This window comes from Lacerta agilis, chromosome 17 (genome assembly GCF_009819535.1).
Source record: "Lacerta agilis isolate rLacAgi1 chromosome 17, rLacAgi1.pri, whole genome shotgun sequence".
Taxonomy (NCBI): Eukaryota; Metazoa; Chordata; class Lepidosauria; order Squamata; family Lacertidae; genus Lacerta; species Lacerta agilis.
In genome coordinates, this window is record NC_046328.1 from 39,557,502 (window position 1) to 39,583,468 (window position 25,967).

At 51.3% G+C, this 25,967-nt stretch overlaps 1 protein-coding gene across 1 annotated transcript; it reads left to right on the forward strand.

The window, feature by feature from the left end:
* Nucleotides 1–1,506: 1,506 nt before the first annotated feature.
* Nucleotides 1,507–24,681, forward strand: KCNJ10 (potassium inwardly rectifying channel subfamily J member 10). Its single transcript, XM_033174834.1, has 2 exons — nucleotides 1,507–1,823; nucleotides 22,895–24,681. Exon 2 carries the CDS (start codon nucleotides 22,895–22,897, stop codon nucleotides 24,029–24,031), a length of 1,137 nt encoding a protein of 378 aa, XP_033030725.1. The 5' UTR covers nucleotides 1,507–1,823; the 3' UTR covers nucleotides 24,032–24,681.
* The last annotated feature ends 1,286 nt before the right edge of the window (nucleotides 24,682–25,967 follow it).

Below are 25,967 nucleotides of genomic sequence, written 5' to 3' on the forward strand. Positions count from 1 at the left end.
CTAGGAATTCAGATAGACTGCCTCTGAAACTGGAGGTTCCCCCCGAGGCTTAGTGTGGTCAGAATTGAGTCTACGCTTCCAGTGTTAACACTAAATACATTACTTCTGGTCAATGAGCCACCAGAGCCGCTAGAGGGCCGTGAAAATTTGTGTCCCAGATGTTTTAGACTCATCTACCCATGTACTGTCTGAAACCAAAGGGGCCAGATGTGAAATATATTGGCATTATTTTCAGCTCTCCAGCCCCACTGTATTTATTTAGCTTCATAAAATCTATGCGCTGCTTAATTGTCCCCTACAATGCTAGTCCGGGGCCCTTCCTCATGCATCTGGTCCACAAGAGGCCTGGAGGACGGCAACATGAGAATGGGCCGTTTCCGCAGTGACTCCCCAGGGAAGCTCACCTGGCACCTTCACTACAGATCTTTAAGTGCTGGGCAAAAACATTTCTCTTCTCCCAGGCCTTTTCAACTGTGGGTGGGGGGTTGTTGTTTTAGTTTGTTACTATGTTGTGTAGTTTTGTGTTTTGATGTCGTAAAACGCCCTGTGATCCTCAGATGAAGCGCAGTGTAGATTTTTTTTAATAAGAATAAGGATAAGTCAAACCCAAACCCCTCAAAGCGGTTTACAAAGAGCTTAAAACAATAAAATTACCAGTAAAAGCAGCTCTTTTAAAACATTCAAAAGACAAAAATCAGCAATAAACGAAGAACAGATGGAACCTACATCAATCGCCTTGCCTAAACAACGATGTTTCTTGGCAGGCACCAAAAAGCATTCAGTGAAGGTGCCTGTCGGGTGTCAATAGGCAGGGAGTTCCTAAGTGTATGTTCTGCCGCACTAAAAGATTTCTTTAATCCTTTGCTACACAACTGGTGCCTGTGAAGTCTTTATTGGGGGGGTGGGAGATGGGAGGAGGCCGGGTGTCGTGGGAACCTCACAAAGGTCCCAAGAGGGTGGGAAGGACTAATCTGTTCACAGTTCAGTGCAGGTGCCGTCCTCGGCCGCCGCCACCTCTAGCGCTGCTCCTCCACGGACGGGTGCTCCATCTGCAACAGTATTCATGGGCCTTTTAAACCCAGCTGTAATTAAATACGTCTCTCTCCCCCCTTTCATTCTGCCTTCTCCTCTCCCTTGTCCCGTGACCTTTTAACATGGAGGGTTTGGGGCAGAGAAGCAACCCTATCCCCAGCAAGCGATTTGATTTCCATCTCATTAACTCTCCTCTCAAACTTTAACCCTCCGGCTCTGCCTGTTGGTGCCCACTCCCCTCCCACCTTTCGCTGCCAGATTTCTCCCCCCCTTTCTTCTACACTCCACACAGCTCCACCTCCCGCCATTGTCCCTTGCCACGGCCCTCCTGCGATAGGCCTGCCGAGGACGTCAATCACCTCCCTCTTCCGCCCCCTGCTTTAAAAAAACAAAACAAAATAAATCCTTTCATTCAATTGAACTTGGGCAAAGTTTTGTAAGGGTAAAAAAGAAAGAGAGAGGGAGAGGGAGGGAGAGGGAAAAGAGGCACAAAATCCATGGGGCAGACTCAGACTTTCAGAGCAGCTGTTATCTGATGGTGGGTCCTGAATTTAAAAGCCTCTGCGAGAAGCCTCCGAGCCCCTGTGTTGGCAGCCGTGGCTGAATCCTGCCTCTTGGAGCCCCAGTTTTGGGAAGTGTGTGCAAGAGACGAGTTCACACACACACACACAGGGGCAGCGGGACGAGAAAAAGGAGCAACGTCGATTTAGTTCAGATTCCCTTCGGCGAAAAGTCCGGTTGAACTCTGACCCTTGACCGGTTTTGCTCTTCGGACCTTCGCTGGACTCAAGGTAAGACTCTGTGAAATGGTGGGAGCTGCGACAGGATGGTTGGTGAGGAGGGCGATTTGACTTTGAGCAGGTGGACAGTGGGACTTCCTGAGATGCTCCACAGGTAGTGAGCTTCCGTCTTGGGAGTCCTACCTATCTACAGTCCTCTTTGACCAGATGCTAAGGAGAGACCTCTCTGGGTGGGCAAAATGTCTGGGTGGATTCAGGGACTTCACTAACTTCCTGCTGCAACTCAGAATGGGGGGAGAAATTAATTTTTGGCATGCATTCTAGTGAGAAACTCTCTAACATGCACTTGATCCAACACCCTTTGGGATTTGCGCCCCTCTGAATTTTGCGATCACTTCTCCAGCCAAAGAAGTTGTCCAAAGATGCCTATGTTCGGAAACAGTGCACTTCGCAATGCGTGCGTTAGAGACTACAACATGCAAAATTGCATTGTATTCGGGGAACGCTTGCAGAAAATATGAACTTTAGTCCAAACGGCATGCAAAAAAGTGTATTTATTTGGAGCAATTTGTACTCGGGCACTAACATATTTTCGTGTTTGAAAAACAAATTGCTGCAGGAATACAGAGAAGCAGATTTAAATTTTGGGGGAAATGAGAACCAAAAGGGACAGATTTGGGCACCCCGAATTGCTACCCGGGCTGCTTGCTAGAGATTCTCTGAGATTGCAGGGCAGAATATTAAACATCCCACCTCCAAAAGCGGATACATCCTGATAGCCTGGAAACAAGGGAAATCTTGTAGCAAATGATCTCTCTCTCTCTCCTTGAGCTCTTCTGGGCAAGGAGTTCGTTCAGTGGCCCACCTTAATCCCAGCCAGCCGTGTTTATTTCTTGAATGGCCCCAAGAAGCCCCCAGTCTCACTCCATCCCTCTGGCTCCCCTGGGTGTCCCCTGACTTGGATCAGGGTGCTCAGCTGGGCGCTCAGAACGAGAGCGGATGCATGCCTCTGTGGGTTGTCGCATGTGGGAAACACACAGAGCTTTCTCTCACAGAGCTTTGCCAGCCTGGCATTCCATGTTCCCGGGATTTTGTTCTGCCTCCTCTGCCCTACCAGCTTCTTCTCCTTCTTCATGAAACTGTAGAGTCGGAAGGGACCCCGAGGGACATCTAGTCCACCCCCCCCCCGCGGTGCAGTAATCACAACTAAATGATCCCTGACAGGTGGCCATCCAGCCTCCGTTTAAAAACTTGCCAGCACAAAGTGAGTGCTAGTGTTTCATCTGAATCGCCTTTCACAGAAACACAGAGTTAGGAGGGGTCCTGGCCGGGTCATTTTGCCCAAGCCCCTGACAGATGCTCATGCAACCTCGGTTTAAAAACCTCCAACTTCCTGAGGCAGGCAGCCTTCTCCACCGCTGAAAAGCTCTTAGCTGGAATCCTTCACCACCAGGAAAGGAAGGCAGTTATCTGGACAACAGGTGCCTTGAGTGAGGGTCCAAAACTGGAAGCCTGAACATTTTTGGACCTGAACTCTTCAGGCCTGTGGTTGGGGCTGTAATGACCCTTTACGAAGCCGTGTCTCAAAAGCCCATTACAAGCCAGTTCGGCAAGGAAGCCTTACGCAGTGGGAGAACAGCTGCTTTGCCTGCAGAAGGTCCCAGGATGAACTGCTGGCTATCCCCAGGTTGGTATGGGAATGTCTCCCACCTGGAACCCGGGAGTGCCACTGCCAGTCAGTGCAGACACCACTAAGCTAGAGGGACCAGTTGGTCTGTCTTGGCGAAGGCAGCTTCCTGCGTTCCTATTTCAACCCTTGGTGCAGAACCCTGAGGACTGGAACCTTAGCTTATTTTACAGGCAAGGTCTGCAGCTCAGTGGCAGAACAGCTGCCTTGCATACAGAAGATCCCAGCTAGGGGTGTGGAAGACTTCCTTCCTCTGGGTCAGAGCAGCAATGATTCCCTTTCACTTGCTTCCTCCCCCTTTAATCTCTCTTGGTGTCTGATAAGCTTCAGAGTAGGTATGTCAGGGGAGAATTTCTGGGTGGAATTTCTCTTCAGAAGCCTCAAGTCAGTCCACATTTTTTAATGCATAACCCAACTTTCTAAGTGTGTATCGTCCCAGAGTTTTCTGCCTTGTGCAAAATACCTCGCTACTTTGAAACATTTATTTATTCATTCATATCATGGAATTTACACACTGCTAGATTGTAAACAGACAAACAAAACTCAAAGTGGTTTACCAAAGAAAAAACAGTAAAATCAAGAAAAATCCACAACCCTTCTTTAAAACATAGGAAAGTTAACATACTGAAACAGATTAAAATTACCTCAATTTTCTAAGCTTGTCTAAACAGGGTGTTTTTTTTAAGCAGGCACCAAAAAGAGTACAGAGAAGCTGCCTGCTTGATCTCAATAGGCAGGGAGTTCCATCTGTGAATCAGTTGTGAATCACTTGCATGAGTTCCTTCCTTCCTGATATCACACTTGTTTTTCTCCAAGGAGTTTGGGGTGGCGTAAATGGTTCTCTCCCTCATCATTTAATCCTGCACAACAACCCTGTGAGGCAGGTTAGCCTTAGGGAGAGAATGACTGGCCCAAAGTGAGGTTCATGGCCAGAGTGGGCATCTAAGCCCTGGTCTCTCCCAGGTATGACACTCTCAGCACTTTTCTTTCTTTCTTTCTTTCTTTCTTTCTTTCTTTCTTTCTTTCTTTCTTTCTTTCTTTCTTTCATCTGCATTGCAGGGGGTTGCACCAGGTGACCCTTTGGATCCCTTCCAGCTCTACGATTCTGGGATTCTGACCATCTGATAGCTGAACTCTGACCTGACATGGGTAGTAGGATCAGCCAGCCAGATTTTGTATTTCAAAATAGTTCTGCTCATCCATCAATCCCTTAGAGCTGTTTATTGAAATGATGTACTTTATTATGATGACTGTAGGTCCCTCTCCTCCCTCAATTTATCCAGTCCTCTTTTAAAGCCATCCAAGGTGTTGGCCATCACAGCTCCCTCCCTCCCTCCCTCCCTCCCGCCTCCCTCCTGATGCAAAACTCAAGTGTCCATTCAGAGAACCTGAAGGTGACTTGTGCATTTTAAACACCTCTAGCAAGATGTTCATCAAGGAGACACTTCCTTAAAGATCTCGGACGAGAGGGAAGGAAACAGGAAATAAAATAGGCAAGCCCTGTGGATCAGGCCCAGATGATGGAGACGCAGCCTGGTTCATTTCTTTCCCCCTGCTCACCCCAATCACCTTGGGGGAAGTCAGAGTGGGGGCATAGGAAGGCAGCTGCCCTCCCCAACCTTTCAGAACTCCAGAGGACCGCTTTCCCTCTTGCACCTTTTCCAGAGCCAATTGCCAAAAATTCCATTATTTCGTGTAACAAAGAGAGGCTGGACTCCTTCTGTGCATCTGGGTGCCCAGCCTCTCTCTCTCTCTCTCTCTCCAATTTTTTTTTTACCTCCCTCCCAAATCCTCCCTTTCACACTCTTCTTTTCTGCATGGCTCACCTCTCTGTGACACAGAGTGCAGCCTCTTTGGAAGCAGAGAGAGGAAGATGGAGAGGGGGAGATAGAGGCAGCGAGGCTCCCCTCCGCGCATACTAATGAACTCCTGATTGTCAAAGCGCTTTTTGTGTCCCTCCAAGCTCCATTCAGGCCCTTCCTCTGCATACAATGCAACCACTGTCTGGCCTGTTCCCCCCTGCAAAACAGACAAATGCTTTCACCTCCATGCTTTCTATCCCCTTCTTTTCACCCTGCCCTCGCCGCCTCCTCCTCCTCTACTCTGGAGCCTGGACAGGTCCCTTCTCCTCAAAGCAAGGAGGCTGAGGTTTCCAGGGCCTGCAGAGATCTGGCGGGGAGCTGTCCAGTCTTTTGCATTTGCCACCCCCAGTTCCTGCTCCCGTTCCGCTCCTCGTGTAGCCAAAGCTCTTTGGGGGACACCTGGCACTGCCGTCATCGCAGCCCTGGGAGGATAAGACCTTGGATGAGGCAGAGAGAGGAGCTAGTCTCATGCCAATGTTGCCATGAGGCTCCAGAATCTGGCTGTTGGGGGAAGAGGCTTTCAGAGAATCACAGAACTGTAGAGCTGGAAGGGACCCCGAGGGTCATCCAGTCCAACCCCCTGCAAAACAGGAGTCACAGCTAAAGACTCTCTGATGGACGACCATCCAACCTCTGCTTTGAAACCTCTAAAGAAGGAGAGCCCACCACCATCAAACAGCTCTTAGCAACAGAAAGTTCTTCCTAATGTTCAGTCGTCCTCTCCTTTCCTGCAATTTGAATCGCTTCTGGTCCCCCCCCCCCTTGACAAGCTTGCCCCATCCTTCATGTGACAGCCCCTCAGATATCTTCCGATGACTATCGTGCCAGCTCTCCATCCTCTCTCCTCCAGGCTAAGCATCTCCAGCTCCCTCAACGGCTTTGGTTGTCAGACCCACCATCACCCTTGGTCGCCCTCCTCCACCCACCTCCCAGCCTTCCTCATTTACAACCCCCAGTCCCTGCTCTTGCTCCTTGCTTTATCCAAAGCTACAGGGAAATCTGGCCTTGCCAAAATCACAGCCTGGAATGAGGGAGAGAGGGAGAGCAAGGCTAGTCCCAAGCTGAGAGAGAGAGAGAGAGGAAGCAGGTGCCTGTGTGGGTCCTGGAAGATGCCAGCTGGCACCCGCTTCCTGCTCCTGTGGTTCTCGCCTGCTTGCTCTGTTGCAGCCACTGGTTTCTTGGCAAGTTCCCACCAGGACACATCCTGCCACCTCAGTGGGGAGCAAGGGGTGGTGCTGGAGGAAGTTCCCCTTTTCTCTGCTGCCGCCTGCAGAATTGCCAGGCCTGACCAGAAAGACCTTTGCTGCCCACCGGGCCTAAAGATTTGTGAGATTCCCCAAGAAGGCAACCCTGCATCTGAAAGAAGCATGGGAGCAGTTTGGAAAGGGACATTCCTGTGTAATATTGGCCTGGAGGCATGCAGCTTCCTTGTGACAGGTTGCAAAGTTGGATTTTGGGGTGAAGGGAACTGGGCTCTCAAATGCAATCGAGGTGGCTTGGAGCCGGGCATTTAGGAATAAAAGAGGAGCGCTGCTCAATCAGGCCACAGGGACCCATCCAGCCCCGCGCCCTGGCCTGCTCTCACAGTGGGGAACCAGCAGCCCCAGTGAGAAACCCGCAAGCAAGATCTGAGCACAAGCACAAGCCCACTCTCCCCGCCTGTGGTTTCAAGAAGTTCATAAGCATCGCTGCCTCCAACAGTGGAGACCCAAGCCCCCTCCTCCAAAATCAGTGAATTCTGTAGTTTACAAGACGTGAAGAAGGACTTTCTTTTCTCTGTCCTGAATCTTCCGACACTAGTAGACGCTGACACACGCCTGGGCGACTGCAGATCAGGGATTCCAGATCATTGATGACAGTATTGTAGGCTTGGAAGAGTCACCCAAAGAGCTGTCTAGTCCATGGGTTGGCAAACTAAGGCCCAGGGGCCGGATCTGGCCCAATCGCCTTCTAAATCCGGCCCGCGGATGGTCCAGGAATCAGCATGTTTTTACATGAGTAGAATGTGTCCTTTTATTTAAAAAGCATCTCTGGGTTATTTGTGGGGCATAGGAATTCCTTCATCCCCCCCCCAAAAAAAATAGTCAGCCCCCCCCACAAGGTCTGAGGGACAGTGGAGCAGCCGCTGACCCCTGTCTAGTCCAACCCCCTGTGATGCAAGAATCGCAGCCAAACGTAGCTGAATGTTCCTTGAGCTGTGAGGTGCCTAGGGAGGAATGGCACTGGAGAGACCCCAGCTTGCTATGTGCTGCGAAAGCACACAAGGCAACGGGGACATAAGGCAGCCAGCGTTGACCTTGACGTGGGTTTGGAATACGAGCAATTCCACTAAAAGGCCTACACCTCTCCGTCCCCCTGTGATGTGAGATCGCTGGTCTTGTACACCCTCCGTTCCTAGATGTGGCCTCCGTGCCCCCGGCCTGTTCCCTCCACGCCCAAACACAGGTTTTAACAAGCTGGCTCTTGTTCCTAGTACCTCAGTGGTGCCCTGGAGGAAGAAACAGATTTGCAGCAATCATCTTTTTCAAGGACCGGAGGTTACAGTTTAACCAGAGTTTGCTGGGGGCTAGGAAAGGATCCGTGGTGTTTGGGTGGCGCTGCTATCCCTGCTGTTTCGGCAGAGGAGCGGAGAGGAATCTCTGCACACTCCCCCAGAAAATGTTCTGCGGAGAGAAATGGTGGGAAATGGGGCACTGCCCCACCAGTCTCAGTCTGTCCCCCAGGCAGTCCTCCCTCTACATACCTGCCTACCGTCCTATTTGCAACCAGTCCAGGGGCTCGTAGAATCGAAGAGCTGGAAGGGACCCCCAGGGAACATCTAGCCCACCCCCTACAATCACAGCTAAAGAATCCCAGGCAGATGGTCGCCCAACCTCAGCTTAAAAGCCTCCAGTGAGTTTTGTTATGCAGTTAGGATCCCAGAATCCTTCAAGAGCCTTATCACGGAGGGTGAAATTCTGAAAGACAAATAGCCACATGGGGAATGTTTCATCTCCGCTTAGAATATTGTAGCTGGACCTTGCAACTCAAGACTGCGCAGGTGGAAGGCAGGAAACAAGAACCTCAGAAGAGCCTACTGGATCAGGCCCAAAGGGCCCATCTAGGCCAGACTCCTGTTCTCTCGGTGGCTGGCCGACCAGATGCCGTCCTGGGAAGCCCCGCAAGAAGGACCAGAGCACAAGAGCAACTCTCTCCCCTCTTGCGATTCCCAGCAACTGATATTCAGAAACATTGCGGCCTCCATGTATTCATCCAATCCTCTTATTCAGACGGGCAGATTGGTGGCCACCCCTGCCTCCTGCAGGAGGCAGTTCCATAGTTCCAAATCTGCACTGCGTGGAAAGGGGCTTTCTTTGATCTGTCCTGAATCGTCCCAACGTTCACCTTCACGGGACGCTCCCAAGTTCCAGTGGAAGGTAGGGCCTTACACGGATTTAGGAGAAGAAAACATCTTTCCCCAGAGATGCATTTTTTTTGGGGGGGAGATATTTAGAGGTGCCCTTGGAGAAAGACCCTGGCTGGTCCCCTTCTCCTTCTCGAAGAGCAGGATGCATAAAACTGTTACCTACTGTACATTTGGAGTCCCTCAATGCTTTGCTCTCTGCCCTAATTAATGCCGGCTAAACCACATGCGGTTAATGTTTAATGCCTGTGAGAGGTTAATGGCTCTCCTCTCCGTGGAGGGGACCTTCTGCTTCCGCAGTGTTTTAGCATTTCAGGAGTGGGTCGGCAAGGGAGGGGGCTCCATAAAGCAGACTGACCAAAGGCAGGAGACAGAATCGTAGAACTGCAGAGCTGGAAGGGACCCCAAGGGCCATCTAGACCAACCCCCTGCAATGCAGAAATCACAGCTAAAGACTCTCTGACAGGTGGCCAACCAACCTCTCCTTAAAAACCTCAGACCAAGTAGAGCCCACCACCGCCTGAGGTCACAGAATCAGAGTCGGAAGGGACCTCCAAGGGCCATCTAGTCCACCCCCAGCAATTCAGGAACTGTAGTTCAAGGATCCTTGAGAGGTAGGCATCCAAACTCTGTTTAAAGTCCTCCAGCAGAGGAGAAGGGGCTGCCTTCCAGAGTGGGGAGTGTGTGGAAACTTGCCTACTGTACATGGACATCAGTTGCCCTGCCCAGCACTGGCATGTGGCCCCTGGGGCATCTCCCAGGCGGAAATGTGGCCCTCATGCCAGGAGAGGCCCCCAGCCAGATAATACATGAAGAAAGTGGATAGAGAAAAGTTTTCTCTCCCTCTCTCATAAGACTAGAATGCGTAGGCACCCAATGAAGCTGAAGGTCGGAAGATTCGGGACAGTTTAAAAGGAAGGACTTACTGATGCAGCACAGAGTTAGACGGTGGAACTCCCTGCCACAGGGGGCAGCGACAGCCACCAACCTGGATGGCTTTTTAGATAAATTTGTGGAGAAGAGAGCCGGGGTGGGGTGGGGTGGCTGCTAGCCATGACAGCTGTGCTCTGTCTTCTCAGTCACAGACAGTGATGCTTCTGAATGCCAGGAAGGGAAGGGGCTCTTGTACTCAGATCTTGTTTGTGGTTTTCCCTTTGGGGGGCAACTGGCTGGGCTCTGAGAGAACTGGGTGCTGGACTAGGTGGCTCAAAGGCTCTTCTTATGTCCTTATGGAACCTCCAGGTCCAGAGGCAGTCTATCTGGATTCCTAAGTTCTATGTGGAGTTTTCGCCGCTGTGAGTCCAGGACCAGATAGGTCCCCTTTGGACTCTTCTGATGTTCTTAAATGCTACTTCAGTGGCCGTTTACAATGCGGTCAGGCTGCTTTTCTTTTCTGAAAGGTATAATCGTACATCTCCGAGAAACAACCCTCCGTTTCTTCCCAGAGCTGATAAAACTCTCCTGGGGGAGAGGCCGTGTTTCGTGGGAATCTGCCCTGAGCCGACCCGATCTCTCCCGCCGCCCGGCCAGCTTATCAGGAAGCTGAAGAAGAAGTGACCTGATTGTAGGACCCAAGTTTAGCTGTAAAGGAATAAGAGATTAAAAGGGGGGCCTGGGGTGGTCTTTTCATCCAGCTGTGAGTGGAGGCAGCGAACAAGGGCCAGTGGGAATTAAATCTGGGCCCTTTCCAATTAGTAGAATGGCAGAAGTTTTAAGCAAGGAGGGGAAATGGGCCAATGGGAGAAGTGGGTCAGGATAAGGACCGTTTCCTTCTGCTTGGAAAGCTCCAGCAACTGTGATTCAGTAGCATTGCTGCCTCCGACCGCGCAGGCAGAGCTGAGCCATGGTGGCTATTAGCCATTGAGAGCCCCCCCCCCCCCGGTGAATTTGTCTAATCCTCTTTCAAGGCCATCTCAGCTGGTGGCCCTCCCTGCCTCCTGTGGCAAGGAGTTCCACAGTTTAACTATGTGCTGCCTGAAGAAGGAATTTCTTTTATCTGTCCTGCTAGAGATGCAGAAAACGAACCCTCCATTTGGGAATGTGACTTATATGTGGCTACCGTGTCGTCGCAGCCATGTTCTGCAGGGACCCCAAAGGAAGGAGAATGCCCCCCTCCCCGACAATCCAGCTCCCCTTCCCCCCTCCCCCTCCTCTCCCTCCTCCTGCAGCCACAGCAGCCAGGAATCTTCTTCTCCTCCATCCCTGTGTCTTCAGGTGAGAAAACTGATCCACCTTCCCACAATGCGGCCTTTGTCCTGTCCCTCTGGGGATTAGGACAGCCGGCTTTCCTCCAGCCCTTGGCCTCCTTTCCGCTGCCCAGGTATCAAAATCTGCATCTGGGTTATCAAAAAAGAAAGCACTCTGCAGCTGCTTTGGAGCGTGCAGACAGCCCCTGCGGAGCGGTCCCTCTGAGGTGGGGCGCTGCAGGGCTCTGTCAGCAGTGGGAGGAAGGAGACTGGATTTGGTGGGCTGGGAATCCCCAAATTTTAGAACTAGAAGGGACCCCCAAGGGTCATCTGGTACAACACCCTGCAACACTGGAAGGAGGTGCGCAGAGGTTGATGCTCAGCTGGAGCTCAGGCTTGGGGCTGCGTCCTATACAATGGACCCTGGGCTGGAATGCAGGTGTCTGGGGTGTGGAAGTGTTGCTTAGTGGGTAGAGCATCTGCTTTGCAATAATAATAATAATAATAATAATAATATTATTATTATTTATACCCCGCCCTCTCCGGCCAAGACCAGGCTCAGGGCAGCTAACTGAATATAAATACAGTAAAAACATTAAAACAACAACAACAGCAACAAACAAACAAACAAACAAACAAACAAACAAACAAACAGTTGATTAAAATATAAGTTAGAATACACTTTAAAATGCAGACTTAGTCCAAACCAAAGGCCAGGCAGAACAGCTCCGTCTTGCAGGCCCTGCGGAAAGATGTCAAATCCCACAGGGCCCTGGTCTCTTGTGCCAGAGCATTCCACCAAGTCGGGGCCAGTACTGAAAAGGCCCTGGGCCTGGTTGAGGCCAATCTGACCTCCTTGGGGCTCGGGACTTCCAAAGTGTTGTTATTTGTGGACCTTAAGGTCCTCCGCGGGGCATACCAGGAGAGGCGGTCCCGTAGGTACGAGGGTCCTAGGCCGCATAGGGCTTTAAAGGTCAAAACCAGCACCTTAGACCTGACCCTGTACTCCACCGGGAGCCAGTGCAGCTGGTAGAGCACTGGATGAATGTGATCCCATGGCAAGGACCCCGTAAGGAGACTCTGCCCCCGCTGGAGTTTCTGGGTCAGCTTCAAGGGCAGCCCCGCGTAGAGCGAAGGACCCAGGTTCAATCCCCACTGGCAGCAGTGGGGCTGGGGAAGTCCTCTGCCTGAAACCACTGAGAGGCGCTGCCAGTCAATGTAGAGGATGGTGTGTCTATTTAAACCGGTGCTTTACTCTGAACCCTGAGGACTGGAATCTTGCTTTTTCTGTAGCTCCTTAGGAAAGCCCTTGCTTTGCAGGAAGACGGTCCCAGGGGGAATTTTTTTGAAAAGCCAGAGGTGGTGACAGTGCCGGATTTATGTATAAGCTAAACAAGCTATAGCTTAGGGCCCCACTCTCTTGGGGCTCCCCAAAAAATTGAAGGAAAAAAACCTGGATGTACATTTCCAAAATATGATTTAAAAAACAAATAAAATAAAACCTACATACAGCAACAGTATTTTGTGTTGTGTAGGCTCCTATGATGTAAGTAACGGGCTCCCAATCATTTTAAGTTAGAGCTTAATAATATTATTAATATTAATTATTATTATTAATTATTAATATACTTCTTAATTGTATTTCACTATTAATATACTTCTTCTTAATTGTATTTCAAGTTCAACAATTACTTTGATAAAATACATATTTTGTTATGTGCAAATGGCTTTAGATACCCATTAGGTCCATAAATGACCATATAGCATGAATACAGTATATGCTATATGCAACACAAGAAACAGCGACCATTTGTTGTTGACAAAGGACAGCTGGACATACAAAGGGCCCCATTCCCTTCAGTAGCTTAGGGCCTCATCAAACCTAAATCCAGCCCTGGGTGGCGATGTGATGGGAATCCTTCCATTCTGGAAACAGGACTTGGGGCGCCCAGGGCTTCCGAATACAGGAGTTGGGGTCCACCGGAGACCTCTGGAGGGCCGCAGCAGCTATGCAAAGGAGGCAGCCTCTGTCATGCAACTGGTCAGGAGGGAGTCTGGCAGGGCCGGCCCACCCATGGGGGAAGATGAGGAAACTGCCTTGGGCGACAGGATACTCAGGGGCAGCAGACCCAGCCTCCAAGGAATGCCTGGCCACCTGTCGCTGCTGCTGGTGGTGGTCTCCCTGGAGGCTGGACCGGCCTGTTCCTTGGCAGCCCCCACCCCCTGCATCCTTCACAGCAGCCTCTGGGCAAAGAGGAGCAGTCTGTGGTCCCCTCCACCCCTAGGGAGGAAATGGCAGGAGGAGCTGCCCTCTGGGGTCTCCTGGGGTCTGCACCCACCGGGGGAAGAAGCAACGTTTTGTGGTTCACCTCAGGTGCCAAAATGTCTTGGGGGCCCCCGGATGCTGGAGCTGAGCAGGTGGGCTGAGAGCAGCATTTGCAAATGTGTCCCTTGACCTGCCCCCCCTAAACTGGCGCTCTCTCCTCTGTGCAAAGGTGGTGGCTCCTTGAGTCGCCCGATGGTCACATCCTTAGGGGTTCCTTCCAAATCTCATCAGCTGTGATTCCTGCGTTTCAGGGGGTTGGGCTAGATGACCACTGGGGGTCCTTCCAGCTCTACAAGCCCATGAGTTTCATCCTGGATTGTGGAGCCCTGAAACTTCTTTCCAAAGGGGAAGGGTGCCCTCCCCTCAAAACTGCTTTGAAAAGAAAATCCAATTTTGTATCTGCATGTGCTGGCTCTGCTTACCTCTTGGAGACAGATTCCTGTCCATCACTTGTATTGTCAAAATTCAACAATGAAAATTAAACTATAATCCCAGTTTTGTACCAGAGTGCTGTGTATTCACAGCTTGTTGAAGCTGCCTGTTCCTTCAAAGCTTTGTGCTTTCTCTGCACAACCCACCCTCCGTATACTCCATTGTGAAGCCCATGTGCTCGCTCGTGAAACATGCTTTTGACATGCCAAGCGCTGAGATTCTTTTGGCTGCAACCCTGCGTCACTCATCACCCAAGGGGTGGAAAGCCACCTGCAATGAATACTGATGCAATCATGGCACACCCAAAGTCCACTCCTTTGCAACTCACAACCTCCAAACCAGAAGTCACAAAGAAGAGTCAATTGGTCAATTTCGCTTTCACTCAGTTTTGCATGTTTCCAGTCTGAAATTCACATCTTCACTTTTCCAAATCAGTTCCCAATTAAAAATAAAAATAAAAAGGTCCTCGTGAAAATGAATCAGGATTTTAGTGCTAAATTCTCCAAATCGACACATTCTTTGTATGCAATCTTGCCTAATAAGACACAATTTTTGCAAGGTGGTTTTCCATTATAGGCAATGCGTGTTTGTACGCTGTCCTTACTAATATATACACAGTTTGCACATTTCCAGAGAGGTTTAAGGCTCAGTCCCTTTTCCCAGAGAGCTCTGGGGTCTCCTAACAACTCTCAGCACCCTTAACAAACTACAATTCCCAGGGTGCTTCGCGGGAAGCTATGACTGCTTAAAGTGGTGTGATAAAGCTTTAAAGGGGGGGTGTAAATGTGGCCTGGTGTACCAGACCGTCCTCTTAAATCAGTCACTCTGCAATGCCTGCCCAATGTTAACACACTATTGCCACCTGGAGGGTCTTCCCTGTACTATAGCAAAACATCACCAGCATAAAATAAACCCACCCTGCACAGGAACATCAGAAGAGCCTGGTGGATCAGCTGCCAAGCAGATGCCTTTTTTGGAAAGCCCACAAGCAGGATTCGAACACAAGAGCAACTCTCCCCTCCTGCCTCTGACTGTGGAGGCAGAGCCGAGCCACCGAGAGCCCTCTCCTCCTCCTCCTCCATGAATCTGTCCAATCCTCTTAAAAGCCGCCCAAATTGGTGGCCCTCCCTGCAGGAAGGAGTTCCCCTAGTGCTGCGTGAACCCACAGGATCATAAAATTGTAGAGTTGGAAGTCAATTTTTAATATACTGCATAGTTCATCTGCCATGTGAAAAGTCACATTATTTCAGTAGGAAGTTATGAGATATGTGCAGTGCTATTTTTCTAGAAAAAGAGGTGCCGGAGTCTGCTCACCATGAACTTCTCCCTTGCACTCTCAGAATGGCCGTGGCACCCACCTGAGAGGGGTCGGAGCTGAGCTCCAGCGGGGTGGGGGTGGGGGGGGGAGGCCCTGGATCTACACCATTCAGAAGCAAAGCATGAGGCCTGACCCAAAACCTTTTCAGGTCCAAAGCAGCAGTACTGAAAGTGGGATCGTGGGCAACTTCCCTGATCCCAACATGAGCACAAATCATTATGAATGCCCAATAAAATAGACACCTGGAGGGGTCCCTCCAGGGCAAGGTACTTTGTACATGCTCAGAGGTACTTTTGTCCATTGTTTTCAACCCATCAGTTAATTACAGTCAATGTACCAAAAATGAAAAAAGTTATTATAACTGGCAGGTTGCAGCGTTTGGGACTGTAGAACTCACTCCTGCAGGATTTCCCATAATAGGCATCTGGTTGGCTGCTGTGAGAACAGGATGCTGCTCTCTATGGGCCATGAGCCTGGTCCAGCAGCCTTTTCTTATGTGCCTATGGAGCCTCCAGGTCCAGAGGCAGTCTATCTAGGTCTGTGGGGGCCTTTGACCACTGTGATGACAGGATGTTGGACTTCATGGGCTATTGGCCTGATCCAGCAGGCTCATGTCCTGAAGGATAGCTCAGTCCAGGGCTGTCTTAAGCATATGTGGCGCTGGGGTGCAAAGATCTGCCTGGCACCCCCCCCCCCTTTTGCCCAGTCCCAGGCATGCAGGAGGGCGGAGCTGGCCGGCCACCTCAGTGTCTTGCTGGCTCAGTCGCCCCCGAACTCGCGGCACACAGCTGCCCGCAGCAGAAGAGCCCAGTGTGGTGCTTCGACCGACTGGCGGCCTCTTCCCTGGACTCAACTCTCGGGCCCCAGACTCTCTGCCTGGCGCCCCTGAGAGCCCAGCGCCCGGGTGCCCCGCACCCCTAGCGCCTATGGGTAAGACGGCCCTGGCTCAGTCAGTAGAGCCTGAGACTATTAATCTCAGAGTCATGGGTTCGAGCCCCACATTGGGTGAAAGATGCCTGCATTGCAGGGGGTTGGACTAGATGACCCTCGTGTTCCCTTCCCACTCTTCAGTTCCATGATTCCATGATTCTTAAAGCACCCCTGGGCTAAAGCCTGTTCTGCCAGGACTGAGTCCTGTACCACCCCACCCTGAGCCCAGGGCAACTGGCCACAGACTGGCCCTTCCATTCATGGAGGAAAAGCTACCATGACAGGGTCCCCAGAGTCTCATAAATACAACTGGGTACTTCCATTTTCAGAAGTCCCTCTCCTGGCCCCAAAGGGAGGCAGGTGCCAAATACACACCTTTTTTCCCCCCTTTTTGGAACTCTTAAAAATCTCCTCCTTAAGAAACATTTGCTTGGAGATGGTCCCAGGCACGAGGCTACACAGAACGAGATCTCCTGTCCACCTGCTGCCAAGGCAGATGGTCAGCTCAGGTTTCAGATAAGCGATGGAAGAGGAGGTGGCTGGGGGGGGAGCAGTCCTGTGGCCAGGAGGCTGGCATTGCCCCCTCAACCCCCCTCCTGAGAAAAGGCTCAAAGTCTCAGCCTCTTGGAGGATGCGCCGGCGAACTGGAAGTTAGATAAAATACAAACCAGTTTGGGAGGAGCAGCAGCAGCAGCTGCACTAGTGAGGTTGGAGCGGAGGGTGCGAGTCAGGGATGTGGACAGTCCTGAGCTAGAAAGACCGGTGGCCTAACTGGGAAAGGCAGCCTTTCCTTCATGATCAGGAGGACTAGAAACTTGCCTCCGTTTAAAGGGCTCAGTGGGAGAGCACCTACTTTGCAAGCAGGTCTCAGATTCAAAATCTAACATCTAAGAGTGGTAGTAGTAGTAGTAGTAGTAGTAGTAGTAGTAATAATAATAATAATAATAATCCACCCATCTGGCCGGCTTCCAACAGATATCAAAACCTATTCCCAGGTAGAGCTGGGAATATCCCGTTTCTGAAACCCTGGAGAGCTTCTGCCAGTCCGTGCCTGCTAGATGGGTTCCTGGTCAGCCTGAAGCAGCTTCCTCTATTCCTCTTTCGCTCCTCTGGGCCATGAACTTGCTCTCCTCCCTGCCCTTATTTACTCTCCTGTTGGCTCTTTCACAGCGGAATGGACTCCCTGGGAAGACTCTCCTTCCTTGGAGATTTTTAAGCAGCGGTTGAGTGACCATTTTCCTGCACTGCAGGGGGTTGGACTGGATGACCCTCGGGGTCCCTTCCAGCTCTACAATTCTGTTGAGCCTGTGGCCTTGCCCTCCTTCCAGCCCCACTTTGGACTTTGGGGAGGTAGGGAGAGGACATTTTTCCAGCCAAGGTGAAGACATCTCCTTGGAGGCTGAGCATCAGCCAAGATTTCCAAAGATGACAGTGAAGGAGAGGGGACTTTGGCGATGGTGTCCTGAAGTCACCCTCAGTCGGGGTTATTGACTGCCAGTTCAACGCTCCTCTTGGAAGGTGGGACCGGGAGCTGGAGGGCAAGCCTGGAAAGGAAACAGAGGTTTCCCTCTGAGGGACACTTTCGGCCCTCCGCCATTTTGGATGACTCAACCCAAGGCCTCAGAAAACCCCACTGCCGTCGCCAAGGGGGACAATGGAAGCCGGCGCTCGGAAACTCACCCCACACCTCTGTTTGGGCTCTGAGGACTGTGACCATCCCTTGGACCCATTGCAGCTCCCCCTTCATCCCTGACAAAAGGGAGATTTATCCTTGGGGCGCCCCCTGGGGAGCTTGGCAGTGTCCCCAACTTAGCCAAGAGGAAACCTTTCATGCCAGGGGACCTGGAACATTGGGGCTCTGCAATTTTTTGCAGAGGGAGATGGGCAAGTTCCTCAGGAAGAGGGGGCAGGGGATTATTTTATTGTTGGGGGGTGAAGGAAGGAGCAGCAATGCACCCCCCAAAAAACCCTCTTTCTCCCCAGAGAAAGCGCCATACAGAGGTCTGGCAACTGGGGAGGAGCCATCTAAGCGCTTGGTTTCCATGGGATGTTTCCAAACAGTTGAGATGCCAAGATGAAAAGGCCCTTTCTTGTTTTCTGAGTTGGAAGGGGGGGGGATGTTTTCTGTTTGCAGGGAATGAGGTTAAAGGGGAGGGGGGTGAGAGAGATGCTGGGGAATGAGCAGAGTGACTCAGTCGGAAACACACAAGGGTTTGTCTCTCGCTGCTTTCCTTTCCCCCTTTCATTTATGAAGCTGCGCGCTAAACCCAACAGGAGGAGGAGAGGCAGCGATCACAGGGTGCCCATCATCAGGGCCGGCACCACCAGCAGGACTCTGGGCCTGTGAGGTGGCAGAGCCTGGCTCGCCATGGCTTCTCACTCTCCTCCTGACTCTCCTTTTGGCCAGCGTTCACGGGTGGCTTCCCTCCCTCCCTGAAATGCAGAATGTGTCAGAGGCCGGAAGGAGCAATGAGGGGGAAGGAAGGAAACAGACAGAAAGAAAGGGAGAGGGAGATAAATATCTGTCTGTTCAGAATCTAGACTCATAGAACTACAGTATAGAGTCGGAAGGGACCCCCAAGGGTCCTCTAGTCCAACCCCCTGCAATGCAGAAATCTCAATTAAAGTGAAATCGATTCCACTTTCATGGGGTCTTCTTCTTCTTCTTCTTCTTCTTCTTCTTCTTCTTCTTCTTCTTCTTCTTCTTCTTCTTCTTCTTCTTCTTCGTCATTATGCATTTCTATCCCACCTTTTCCTCCAATGAACTCAAGGGGGAAACATGGTTTGTCCCATCTTCATTAAATCCCCACAACATCGCTGTGAGGTGGGTTAGACCGAGAGACAGCGACTGGCGCAAGTTCTCCTGAATGAGCTTCATGACTGAGCTGGGATTCAAACCCTGGTCTCCCAGGTCCTATTCAGACACTCTAACGGCTAGGCAACGCTGCCCTTATACCCTGCCACCCCTCAGGAGGAGCCCAGGGTGGCAAGGCAAAGCAAAAGCATTCTTCCATCCAAGGAACATGGGTTTGCCAGGAACATACGAAGTGCCTGCTGGATCAGGCCAGAGCCCCTCTAGCCCTGCCTCCTCTTCTCACAGTGGCCAAAGGCCCCTAAGATCCTAGGAATCCAGATAGACTGCCTCTGGACCTGGAAGCTCCAAAAGGACAGCCTGGCTGCTGGATCAGGCCAAAGGGGGTCCCATCTAGTCCAGCCTCCTGTTCTCACAGGGGCCAACCAGATGCCCTAAAAGGGAAATCCATAAGCAGGACTCGAACACAAGATCAACTCTCCCCACCTGTGTTTTCCAGCACCTGGTAGAAGCACTGCTGCCTCTGACCGTGGAGGGAATGCAGAGCAAAGCCATCGTGGCTATTAGCCCTCGATAGCCCTCTTCTCCTCCGTGAATTTGTCTCATCCTCTTTTAAAGCCATCCAGGTTGGCGGCCATCGCTGCCTCCAGTGGGAGGGAGTTCCACGGGAAGAAGGATTTCCATTTATCTGTCCTGAATCTTTCAGCATTCAGCTTCGTGGGATGGGACACCCACGAGTCCTGGTGCTACAAGGGAAAGACTTTTCACTGCCCAGGATCCAAGAGTGTGGCGCTTGGGTGCCAGGGGGCGAGCAGAGGGGGGGGGGCTCAGCCAGGCTGAGAAACTTCCCCCCCCCCCCCCCCGCAAATGCTGGTTTTGGTGCTCTGTGAGCAGGAGCTGTCGAGATGCTGTTCCAGCTGCAGGGGGCTGATCCTGACAGCCTCCAATGGAGCCATCTCAGCCGTGTGTGCAAAACTGAATGTGAGGCGGATGTTATGAAAGGGAAGCTGAGTCTGGCAGAATGAGAGGCCAGCGGGAGAGAGAGAGAGAGAGGGAGATGGGGATGTCGTCTCCTCCGAGGATCAGGCCGAGGGACAGGTGTCACTCTGAATCAGACAGGACCGGGGCTGACTTCACGGGTGTTTCTGCTTTTGTCAAGACGTGGCGCCAGCCAGGCCGCTTCAGGAGAAGCAGCATAGAATCATAGAAGTGTGGAGGGACCCCGGGGTCATCTAGTCCAACCCCCCGCAATGGTTTGCCAGCATCAGCGGGAGTTAAACTGCGGAACACTCTCCCTCAGGAGGCGTGGAGGGCGACCAACTTGCACGGTTTAAACTGGGCAAACTGGTTATGAGGCCCGCAGCACGGCTGCACCAGCCCCGTCTTGCTGGGGGGGGGGGGACTCCCAGTGGCTCTCATGGCTGTGCTCTTCCCAGAGTCAAGACGCAGAAACATGCTGGACTCAAACAATCAAAACCAAGAAGGCGCGCGGGGTGGGGGGTGGGGGGCATTTTTGCTTTGGTCAAACGAAACAAGCAGACAGACAAAAGTTCATGTTTGGAGAACGTTCCCCTGAAGTCATTCTCTTCAGAATGAGTCAGCCTCCTGCCTTCTCATTGCCATGAGGACTAGAACCTTTATTTTTAAGGGGAGCTCCGCAGTGCAGAAGGTCCCAGGTTCCATCCCTGGCGTTTCCGGATAGGGCTGGGGAAAGACTCCTCTTCTGAAATGCCGGTCCGTGTAGACAAAGCTGTATAAACTGAGGATTAAAACAGCAACAGCAACAATCCAGCCTCATATGTATTTTATGAAGTAAATAAATGGATTATTAAAAGGTAGCTTCCAATGTTCTCATTTAAATCAGCCCTTCATGAGGACTAGAATCTTCATTTTCAGGGGAAGGGCAGCAGCCCGGTGGTAGAGCACTTAACTTTGCCAAAGGAAAGGCATCCGCTTCAATCCCTGGCAATATTTCCAGTTTGGGGGGCGGGGACACACACACTCCCTGCCCGAAACCCCAAGAGCCGCTGCTGCCTGTCAGTGCAGACAACCCTGGGCCAGGTGGAGCAGTCGTCTGGTTCAGCCTGCAGCAGCTGCCCCCCCCCTCCCTTAAATCAGCTGCAGGGCTGTTGCGACCTTGTGTGTGGTCTTTTGTCACACACATAATCAGCAGCCGGGGGGGCTCCAGCCCACCAGAGTTTGCACAGCATCGCTTCGAGAAAACGTTGCAGCGGATGGGAAAGGGGGGGGGCATTTGGAAAGATGTGCGCAGGAGGCAGCCACTGCCCACAAAGAGCGTCGCCACCAGCCTTTCGCTCGCGGTTGCATAAGAGCAAGGGGGAAATGAATGGGCAGCAGCCGCGCGCCCAGTTTTATGGCGCCACCTGCTGGCGCAAAGGGGAGAGGCCGGCCGGCGCCGTTGTGCTACTGATGGTCTCGCCATCCATAGAATCGTAGAAGGGACCCCCAAGGGTCATCTAGTCGAACCAGTGCCGGGTTCACGTATAAGCCATACAAGCTATAGCTTAGGACCCCACTCTCTTGGGGGCCCCCAAAAAAAATTTAAAGGGAAAAAAACACATGGATGTACATTTCCAAAATATAAGATAAAAAAGAAATCAGTAAATCAGGGGCATGTCCAGAGTCTGTATTGGCCCGCCGGTGAGTTTAACCTACATTTAAGCAGCTCAACAACTCTGGGGTAAAATCGTTTTTCAAAAAAGGTCAACAACTTCAATCCAAAAAAAAAGGTCAACAATTTTGGTCGGCCCTCACACACATTCACTTCATCAAATCTCGCCCTCTTTGAAAAAAGTTTGGACACCCCTGATGTAAATCATGGGCCCTGCCTGCTAGCCTGTTCCCTAAAATATCACTGGTTTGCTCATTTCTATATATAGGGTGCCCACATTCTGCATATATTCAACACAAAAAACAGCAGCAATTTGTTGTTGATAAAGGACAGCTGGGCATATGAAGGGCCCCATTACCTTCAGTAGCTTAGGGCCTCATCAAAGCTAAATCCGGCCCTGCCCAACACCTTCCCAGGGGGTCTGAAAACAGCTCTCATCCACAGAAAGTTCACCTCAGTGTTGAGTGGGGGTTCCCTTCCTTGTCCTCTGAAGACATGGGTTCGGGTCCTCCCCTCTGGAGCAGCAGAAACAAGCTTGCTCCGTCTTCCATGTGGAAAGCAGCATTTTCCCACTGTGAACAGCTAAAACTCTCCACCCCAAAGCACCCTGGGGGATGCAGTTTGCTATGGGTGCTGCGAGTTGTTAGGATTTCCTGTAAGGTCTGCGATTTGCAGACTTCCCCGAGAAGAGACTGGTGGTTGGGCCATTCTGAGAATTGTTTCTCTGGGAGGAGGAAGAGAGGATCTCCCCCAACAGCTCTCATCACCCTTAAGAAACTATAACTCCCAGGATGCTTTAAATGTAGGCCCTGTATGCATTTAAAGCAGTATCAACCCACTTTTAAAAGCTTTTGGTAAAATTAAGTTGCTTAAGCCTCCTAATGAACACCTCTAAAATAACCGACAGGAAATGTAACAAGCAGGACCTCAGAGGCAGAGCTGAGCCGCCTCCTCTGCAAATGTCTCTAATCCTCTTTTTAAATCATCTAATCTGCCATAGGACTGACAATGCACATCAAAAACGTGATTCGTTCCTTCTTAGCTTGACTCCCCTATGGGGAATGCAGAGCTAAACTTTGGAACTCCCTCCCACAAGATGGCAGTGACAGCCACCAAAAGGTGATAGCTTGAGAAGAGGATGAGACACATTCCCGAAGGCCACTAGCCAGGAGGTCTGTGCTTCACCTCCATAGTCGGAGGCGGCAATGCTTCCCAGTTGCTGAAAACCACAGGAGGGAAGAGGGCTCTTGTGTGAGTTTCCCATAATAGGCACCTGAATGGCCACTGCAAGAACAAGATGCTGGGCTAGATGGGCGCCCTTGGGCCTGACCCAGCATCCAGGCTCTTATCTTCTCATGGAGCTTGCAGGTGTAGAGGAAGTCTACCTAGATTCTTAGGTTCTCATGGGTACCTGCCCACCGTGAGAACAGGATGCTGGCCTGGATGGGCTCTTTATACGTTCTGGTGTCAGTTCTCCCATCTCACCCCGTCCTCTTTTCCTTTTCTCCTCTCCCCCACTCCCGCCTCCGGCCAGATGACGTCGTCCACCAAGGTGTACTACAGCCAGACGACGCAGACCGACAGTCGCCCCCTGATTGGCTCCACCCTGCGCAAGAGGCGGGTCATGACGAAGGACGGGCGTAGCAACGTCCGCATGGAGCACATCGCGGACAAGAGGTTCCTCTACCTGAAGGACCTCTGGACGACCTTCATCGACATGCAGTGGCGCTACAAGCTGCTGCTCTTCTCCGCTTCCTTTGCCGGGACGTGGTTCATCTTTGGGGTGATCTGGTACCTGGTGGCCGTGCTGCACGGGGACCTCCTGGAATTCGACCCTCCCGCCAACCACACGCCGTGCGTCATGCAAGTCCACACCCTCACCGGGGCCTTCCTCTTCTCCCTGGAGTCCCAGACCACCATCGGCTACGGCTTCCGCTACATCAGCGAGGAGTGCCCGCTGGCCATCGTCCTGCTCATCAGCCAGCTGGTCCTCACCACCATCATGGAGATCTTCATCACGGGCACCTTCCTGGCCAAGATCGCCCGTCCCAAGAAGAGGGCAGAGACCATCAAGTTCAGCCAGAATGCCGTGGTGGCCCAGCACGACGGCAAGACCTGCTTGATGATCCGGGTGGCCAACATGAGGAAGAGCCTCCTCATCGGGTGCCAGGTGACCGGCAAACTCCTCCAGACCTACCTCACCAAGGAAGGTGAGAACATCCGGCTCAACCAGGTCAACGTGGACTTCCAGGTGGACACGTCCTCCGACAGCCCCTTCCTCATCCTGCCCCTGACCTTCTACCACGTGGTGAACGAGAGCAGCCCCTTCCGGGACATGGCCTTGCGCACCGGGGAAGGAGACTTTGAGCTGGTGGTCATCCTCAGCGGCACTGTGGAGTCCACCAGCGCCACGTGCCAAGTCCGGACCTCCTACCTCCCCGAGGAGATCCTCTGGGGCTACGAGTTCACCCCCGTCATCTCCCTCTCGGCCAGCGGGAAATACGTGGCCGACTTCAGCCTCTTTGAGCAGGTGATCAAAGTGGCGCCCCCTTGCTGCCTTCACGAGACGGTGCGGTATGGGGACCCCGAGAAACTGAAGCTAGAGGAATCCTTTCGGGAGAAAGCGGAGAGGGAAGGGACCCCCTTGAGCGTCCGGATCAGCAACGTTTGACCCTTCAGAGGACTTGTGAGGCCTGTTACACGAGTATTGCACCCAAGTGTCTTCATTAGCTTCCAGACTTCCTTCCGCCCTTCTTTCTGTGGCTGCATTTTCTCTCTCTCAAACTGCAGGATGAGCAATCTGTTCTTCTCTTTAGGAATCTGCTAAAGGAACGCAAAGGTCAGCTCCCCTCTTGACACAGCAGCTCACAGTTAGCGCCAGAATTCGAGGTCTCCTCCGTGGTTTTGACCAACTGCTGGAAGTATATCTATTTTTAATTGTGTTTCTTTCTTAAATACAAATAATTGTGCAGTCATTGTTCAGGGGACCACCAGGTCGTGGTTTTTAATAGGAGGCAGAGGCACACGTACCAGCAACACTATTGTGTCAAATGCTTTTTAAAATATAAATATATGGAGTTTTCTTTCTCTTTTTGCCTTGGAAACTCTTACCACATAGATTAGCTTTTAATGCCAACCTAACCTGAAAGATATTGATGGATGCATGCGAAAGGGAAACACAAAGATTAGGACAGAGCACTGGGGGTGCCCCACCGCACCAGGCTCTGTGAAACGGAGGGTGTAAATCCTACTAGTGCAAACTGTGCAAATTAATATTCTGTTGTGGTCACCATGGGATACCTCAGATGAAGCTGGAAAACACATTCATGCCTGGTAATCTGCATTCAACAAACCCACCAGACCTCAACGATTTGTAATTCAGAAGCAGCCCGTCAAAGTTTTGAAACACACCCCAGCACTTGATATTTAATGCACAGGTATCCTATGACAAAGCTGTACCTTAAGAATTATCGTGTGACCTCCAACCTGGAGGTCTGATGACTCGTTCTAAAGCACACCCACCCACCCACTTTTTTAAAAAGTAAAAACACATCCTCCCTCATATTAAAATAGGGAGGTGGAGCGGGAGGACAAGCAGGTGTCATTTGAAAGCTTTGTAACAATTGGAACCTGGATGTGTGTCCGTTCGCAAAGTTGTGCTGCAGTGTGAGGAGAGGCATGTCCTGTTTATTAACTGGAATGTGCTGTCATGATCCTTGTTTTTCAATGCTAGAGAGCTTCCAATCCCTGGACTAAAGAAGGATCGATGACTCTTTAGCTAGCCAACAGCCTAGGGTGCATATGTTGAAAGCACCAAGCTGAATGCAGGTAGAGTCCAAAAAGAACGCAGGTGTTTCTGTCTCCTGAATCCTGCTCCTTAAAGCAACAGGTGAACCTCTGATCACAACAGACCTGCTGTACTTGTTATTATTACTGTAAATTCTGAACATCAAAAATGCTGAACTTTGGAGCCAAGGAGATGAGTAAGAAAGAAGACCTTGTCGAGAACGTATTTATCCTCTTTGACCTCCCACCTGTGGCATTTCCCAACTGAGCGGAGAAAGGACTTTGGGTGTGTGTTGAGATGAAGCTGGCTTATTGAAAAGTAACGGGGCCAGGGTTGTTTGTCTGTGATGGGACAAAAAAATAAAAAAGAAGTCATGGTGTACCAATCTGAAGACTGGCCTGACAGACAGATAGTCCCTATTGAAAGACCTCCCCCACAGGCAGGCGCTGCATCTTTGCAAAGCTAACACACTTTCAAAATGGGCTTTTAACACAGATCCATCAGGATGCAGCTCTCAAGTGCTGTTGCTTATTTTTAGTGCCGGGCGAACCTCCCAGTGAACGGAACTGACAGCAAATTCCATAAAGCTCTGTGGAGTTAGCTCGCTTCTGCACAACCCTGTTTTTTGAGCGCTCCCCCTGATCTGTTTGTGGGGAGGTCAGATGCCGTTGCATCACAGCAAATGTCCTCCTGCGCTCTCCATGCATTTCCTCGTCACTTTCCTTCCTGCGAGAAAGCCTGATCTTTTGGGGAATCGGGTTGGTCATACGAGAACTCCAACGGAATTTCCCAATATGTGATCGATTCCCACCCGAAAATA

What these genes read in the sequence shown, in the direction of transcription:
- KCNJ10 (XM_033174834.1), top strand. Translation starts at nt 22,895, where the DNA reads ATGACGTCGTCCACCAAGGTGTACTACAGCCAGACGACGCAGACCGAC.